Source organism: Monodon monoceros, unplaced genomic scaffold, assembly GCF_005190385.1.
Source record: "Monodon monoceros isolate NGI ecotype Baffin Bay Population unplaced genomic scaffold, NGI_Narwhal_1 Super_Scaffold_22, whole genome shotgun sequence".
Classification (NCBI taxonomy): domain Eukaryota; kingdom Metazoa; phylum Chordata; class Mammalia; order Artiodactyla; family Monodontidae; genus Monodon; species Monodon monoceros.
Window position 1 is genome coordinate 114,040,219 of NW_021703779.1, and position 6,759 is coordinate 114,046,977.

The 6,759-nt window shown below is 43.0% G+C and overlaps 1 protein-coding gene across 6 annotated transcripts in view; it reads right to left on the reverse strand.

The window, feature by feature from the left end:
• ARHGEF6 (Rac/Cdc42 guanine nucleotide exchange factor 6) overlaps positions 1-5,268 on the reverse strand; it is an 88,562-nt gene extending 83,294 nt beyond the window's left edge. For 2 of the 6 annotated variants that reach the window (XM_029240143.1, XM_029240141.1), the window contains exons 1-3: positions 5,089-5,268; positions 2,791-2,915; positions 985-1,186 (exon numbers count right to left, since the gene is read on the reverse strand). In XM_029240143.1, the coding sequence (XP_029095976.1) occupies positions 985-1,183 (199 nt within the window). In that variant the 5' untranslated portion in view covers positions 1,184-1,186; positions 2,791-2,915; positions 5,089-5,268. Of the gene's footprint in view, positions 1-984; positions 1,187-2,790; positions 2,916-5,088 lie in introns of those variants that run through there. The other 4 variants (XM_029240144.1, XM_029240145.1, XM_029240142.1 and 1 more) reach the window with 4 other exon arrangements.
• Positions 5,269-6,759: the final 1,491 nt, after the last annotated feature.

Below are 6,759 nucleotides of genomic sequence, written 5' to 3' on the forward strand. Positions count from 1 at the left end.
GGGGATTTATTTTTAAATATAGGCAGGACCTAGTTTCTTTTTTTTAAATTAATTAATTTATTTTATTTATTTATTTTTGTCTGTGGTGGGTCTTCGTTGCTGCGCGCAGGCTTTCTCTAGTTGTGGCGAGTGGGGGCTACTCTTCATTGCGGTGTGCGGGCTTCTCATTGCGGTGGCTTCTCTTGTTGCGGAGCATGGGCTCTAGGCACGCGGGCTTCCATAGTTGTGGCTCGTGGGCTCTAGAGCGCAGGCTCAGTAGTTGTGGCGCACGGGCTTAGTTGCTCCGCAGCATGTGGGATCTTCCCGGACCAGGGCTTGAACCCATGTCCCCTGCATTGGCAGGCAGATTCTTAACCACTGCACCACCAGGGAAGCCCAGGACCTAGTTTCTTAAATAATAAAAGGGAAGTACATTACCCAAGCAAGTTCTAGAAAGATTACTGATGAGTGATTAGATTGCATTCTCTGGGTATCATTAATGAGTTAAGGGCAATCTTTTTCAGAATCAAAGTGGCCAGACAGCTTCCTGCAGTCCTATGATTATTATTTCTCCTACACATCTCTGAGGCATTTAGACTTAGGTCTGCTCGAAGAGCTTAGGGCTAAAAAAGGAAGTTAGCACATGACCTCTCTTATTGTTGTATTCTGCCATGGTGATCCTTAGAGTAGCAGGAAGGGCTTTGTACTATATTACACGGGCTAGAATTAGTAGACAGAAGGGGACATAGTTAAGGTGGAACAGTTGTCTGAGCTTTGAATTCTTTTGCTTTTTTAGGTTTTGCTGCCTTGATGTAGTCTAAGTACAACTTGGTTTCAAGATATCTAATCATAGATTTTTTCCCAGTTCTGTTCTCGTCTTATTTTTGACATACACATACAAGTACAAACAATTCTGTTAACCAATGAAAACTACAAGATTTTTGGTCCGAAGACCAAGAAAGTACAAAAGTCACAGTCAAAAAAGCTTTGAAAAGATTGACTTACCACTGGATTTAATTTCTCGGACATAATTACTAGGGAACCAGCCTGTTCTCCCATTTAATGTGCCTTCCCACCAGCCTCCTTCTTCAACTCTAGTGACATAAATGATGTCCCCTTTACAGACAGACAGTTCATCTTCATTAGTCTGCTTAAAGTTGAATCTCGCCTTTACTATCAACTGGTGACTTCCATTTTCCGTCATCTCCTGGAGAAACACAAGTCACACCAGATTAGGCGCTCATCTCAATGAGGCAGGGGCAGATATTCTATGAATTTAGGCAAATAAAGTAGGGTGACCAAGGATAAAACCTCAGGTCCATCTCAGTCTTGAGTTTTTAATTTAGGAATGGGCCTAACATGGGTAGGCCTTGGGGGAATGAGGGGAAGGGGATTAATAAAGCCCTCAAAATTGTAGGCAAACTTTTGCATTTGTGAGAATGTGTATTTTGGAGGGGGTCATAGCTTTTATTTCCTTCTCCCCCACCAATTATCTAAAGATACTTTTTTTTTTTTTTTTTTGCCACGCTGCTCAGCTTGCGGGGATCTTAGTTCCCCGACCAGAGATCGAACCCAGGCCCCCTGCAGTGGAAGCTCGGAGTCCTAACCATTGGATTGCCAGGGAAGTCCCAAAAGATACTTATTTAAATGAGCCAGGAAACAAAGTAGAGTAATAAACTATCCCACTCTGCCTCTACCCAACACCCGAAGTCTTACATAATTCCGTGACCAAGATTAGGTACCAACCTCCTCTCATAAAATCTGCCTCCCCCTTCCAATTACTAAGAATATCTTAAATTGGCTAAGACTTATTCATATGCAAAGATCAAATATCCCACAGTTCCCTAAGTCTGGAGTTCTTAACCTGTCACATGTCCCTTTGAGAAGCTGATAGCACAATAAGCCTTGACCCAAAACACAGACCAGTAAGTTCACACACAGGAGATTTTACAGACAATTTGAGAGGGCCCAAGGGGTATGGAACCATAGAGTGTTCATCAGCTTCTGAAAGAGATCTGCAATCTCAAAAGATTAAGTGCTTTGGAAGTAATTAAAGTACTTTGGAAGTAATAGCTCATGAGGGCTTAAAGCAAGTGGGTGGATTTTGACAAGGAATAAAGGTCTCAAAAGAGCAGAAGCTAGGGCGCTCCCTCCCAAATGAAAGCTCCCATGGGGGGGTGGGGGGGGAGGGAGATGCAAGAGGGAAGAGATATGGGAACATATGTATATGTATAACTGATTCACTTTGTTGTGAAGCAGAAATTGGCACACCATTGTAAAGCAATTATACTCCAATAAAGATGTAAAAAATGCAAAAAAAAAAAAAAAGACCAAATGCAAAGATAACCGAGCTATCCCAATATAGGAGCTCTTCCTGGGCTCAACAGGAATGCAAATAGAAAAAGAAAATGACAGCGGCAATGATGAGAGCAAGTAATATACATTGATTGCCTTCTACGTGCCAGGCACTATTTAGTTCTCCTAATAAGCCCGGGGGAGAGGGGAAATAACAGCAAACTTCCCTCCGGAAGTCGCCCTAATGACTGACATTTGCATAGCATTCTCAGTTGCTCAGTTCTAGAAAGGGACAGGACTTTGGGGATTCAACCCCGATTTTCAGACTCTCTGCCCCACATGCCTTTGATTTGTTCCCATGGGCCAGCCTGAATTGGGGCGAGGTTCCAAATTCGTTTTCTCACAACGCCCCAAACAACAGGATGGCTATGTCACCACCTATGGAGATGTAACCGAGATAGCAATCGAAGTTTACAAATTTTAAAACAGGCAGGGGGAATTGGGGACCAGACTTACCACTGGCTTTGACTGCCTTTGCAGCCCTGGAGCTGTGCTAGAAACTGCTCCCTGTGGGTTTGTCTGAGAGCTATTAGCAGCGCTAAGAGAAGAGGAACGTCCACATGGCCTTTCTGAGAGCTGATCTGTGAAAAGAGGAAAAGGCACCGTAAAGAGAACCCCTTGTGTCAGAAAAACATCTACAGCTTAATATTATCTTTCACGGGACATTATCAAAGGCAACCTGATCATAATTCTAACTGCTCTATGATGAACATGCCGAGCTTATTTCATTCCCCACCCGCCCGCCTCCCTTTTTGGTGGCCAACTTCTTTTTCTTAACCTTACTGGCCATTGCTCTCCAGTAGAATGAAAAACAGCGACAGAACCACATTTTCTCTTAACCCATTTCCCTACAACTCTTCCCTCCTGAACCCGTTGCAACAGTATGCCCTGTTAGCCCAGGCAGAACTATATTGGGTACCAAACAGCTGTTTGTGGCTCTTATTACTTTGAAATATTTCAAATTTCTCGCTTTGTTTTTTGGCCTATAACTGAGTGGTTCTTTTCTTCCTCACATGGAACAGTCTGTGTGGCACATATAATGTAAAATCCCTCTTATGCCTGGGGGAAGGGGTGGGGAGAATGAGAATGAGAGAGAATGTGTGTTTGAGAAAGATGCAATCTTGATACTGGAATTATTTTTTTAAAAAAATCAAACTCAAGAGTCTTCTCTTCCTTGAAACCTTGTGAAATTCAATCAGCCCAGCGCTGAGCTGGGTGTTTTCAGTATGGCGAGAGCCGTACTAAAGGGAGGAGCTGGCTTCCTGACAAATTCAAATGAGGGTTCTTTTCCTCTCCATTTATTCTTAAAAGATATAAACTGCAAAAGTCTAAAGCCCAAACATTCCCGAGGCGACAAGCTCAGTATCCAAGTAATTTCCTTGATGCTGTGGGTTTTAACTTTCACCTCCTTGTATTTTATAAATATCTATGGCAAGGGAAGAGACTGTAAAACTTGCTAGGAGAGTTTGGCAAAGGAACATATAATTTGTATGGCATAATGTTCGAATTATACGATCCTCCCTGCCCAGAACTGGATAGTTGTCATGTGTGTTAAATATAGTTACTTGAATTAGCTGTACTTTCTGCTATACGCCTTGCAATAGCTCCAAAGCATTTTCTTCCAGAGAGCAAAAGAACAACTTCAGAGAAGTATTTTTACATTTATTGCTATTATATACAGCTCTTTTGACTAAAACTATAATTACTTGATAGCTTCCTAGATGCTCCAGCCTATTTGGCACTTGATTATATTGTCTGTTCCTGTTCTCTCATTGTTTCACGTGGGTACGTTGAGTCTCCCTAAATAGACGGTAATTTTCTCCAGGGCAGGGACCAAGTCTTACACTTCCTTTGTAGCACCTGGCAGTGCTGGGCACACAGCCTGTTGACTCTCTAACGGTTTGAGCATCAGGACCCGTGATGGAGCATCAGGGCTCTGGAGTCAGTCAGATGTGGGTCTGAATCCCAGGTCTGCTGCTTACTTTCTACTTGGGCCACTATGGGCCTGACTTTCCTTATCTGTAATACGGACCTAATACTAACAGGTCCCAGGCTTGTTTCAAAGATTGAATGAGACCACCGATGGCTTTTAGGACAGCCGAGACCCATGGTAAGGGCTCAACACATTTTAACTATGGTTATTACTGCCCAGCTGTAGGTAAGATACTATATCACGGAAGGAATGAAGTTATACTTTAAGGTTGTCATCATTTGCTTCGCATTTACTAGGATTTATATTTCATTCCGCCAACGTGATGCATACTAAACATTTAAATAAATGATGTTCTTTTCACTCACTATGAACCTGAGGTTTCATTTCCAGCACAAGGTTACTGAAGGGTTCCTTAACATGGACAAAGGCATACAGAAAACTATGAGAAAAAGTATGTCTCTGGCGGAGAAAGGGAAGTAACGGCTGCATTTTGTAAACTTTATGAAAAAGGGAACTGATATTTTTTCCTTTTTATTTTCTGTCTTGTTATACTCCACTGCCTATTCAATAGCTTTGAATGAAATTGTTTCTTGGTTCTTATTATATTAAGGGCATTAGAATAACCTCTGTGACAGTTATGTTTAAATCCTAAACTATGACAGATTAAAGTATCTGGCACCCATCAGGGTTTCTTTAGGGGGAGGAGAGAAGTCTGCCCCAATCGCACAATCCTGGCCATAGATAGTTGGCTCCTAGGGTAATCAGAGACATGTGAACCCAAATGTGTCACCCAGAACCCATCTGTCCCAAGCCCTGCTTACCTTCTGTTGCTTTGTTGACAGCTAAAAGAGTGCTCAGAACCTTGGAGAAATTGACCCCTGCATGAAGGTCATCAGGATCAAATACCTATGAGAAAGGAAATTGAAACTGTTAAGACACTGTAAGTATTCAACTCAACAAACCAAACTATCAGAAGGCCACTTCCTCTAGCTCTCAGGAGAACAAAAAAATGTAAAAGCCAAGACCCAAACCTCTGTATACCTTTGGGGGAGAAATGAAAGCAGCAGCTGAGCTGCCTAATGACATGTGGCGGGCCATCAGTGAGTCAGAGAGAAGCAGTAATGGGAAATGAGAGCCACGCCGAGTCCAGGGCCCACTAGGAAATGCACAGACCTGCTCTTCTGACCTGAGCCCATCAATACTCTCAGCCCAGCTACTGGAAACTCTGTGCTGGGTTACAGTCAATGCCCATCACCTACAGAAGGAGGGGAAGCCTTTGTAACACACTTTCCTCTGTACAGTTTATTCACTGTTCTCAGCCAGGGCACTGTCTGCAGGGCCTTCCTCTCTGCAGCCCATCCTCCCAAAGGCCACCCACTGGGTCCCAACTCCATGTCGCCCAACTTTCTGCCCCTTGACCTTGCCCCTCTCAGCTCATCTTCATGGACTTGACCCTTGGGCGGCCTAAGCCTATAGGTTCTTCCTGGCCTTAGGTGACTATTCCAGATACGACCTCTGACCTTCCTGGTATTGCTCAACTGCCAGCAGCAAAACATTAAAGAAATACAATATTTCACTTGGCCTGTCGCAACCACCATTCTGATATCCCACTGTCCCTAGGGAAGACACCAAGCAGTTGTTATTTGAAAGACAATTGTTAATTTAAAAATGTATTCAGGGCTTCCCTGGTGGCGCAGTGGTTAAGAATCCGCCCGCAAATGCACGGGACAAGGGTTCGAGCCCTGGTTCGGGAAGATCCCACATGCCGCGGAACGACTAAGCCCGTGCGCCACAACTACTGAGCCTGCACTCTAGAGCCCACGAGCCACAACGACTGAGCCCACATGCCACAACTACTGAAGCCCGCACACCTAGAGCCCGTGCTCCCAACAAGAGAAGCCACTGCAATGAGAAGCCTGCGCACCGCAATGAGAGTAGCCCCTGCTCACCAAACCAGAGAAAAGCCCACGTGCAGCAATGAAGACCCAACGCAGCCAAAAATAAAATAAAATAAAAATAAATAAATTTAAAAAATAAAATAAAATGTATTCAATATATTGTAATAACCTGTAATGGAAAAGAATCTGAAAAAGAATAGATATATAGATATATAACTGAATCACTTTGCTGTACACCTGAAACACTGTAAATCAACCCTATTTCAGTAAAAAAAATTAAAATTTTAAAAAATATAAAAATTAAAATGTATTCATTGTTTTAAAATGTATGGAGGTGTCTTCTAGTCTCATAAACGTGTATTTGAATCGAGAAGTATGCTCAAGCACAGGCACAACCTATTAATCTGCCAGCCAATGATGCCAATCTATATATATCTATAGGTAACCCGACGCCCACCTTCTGGATGGAAATACACCTTCAAAAAACATTTCATTCCAGGATGTCTAGAAGTTTGCACCCTTTATTTTCCCCCAACGTGGTGATGGGAATAAAATGTACCTTTGCAGGTTGGACATGGTTGGTAATGAGCCTAG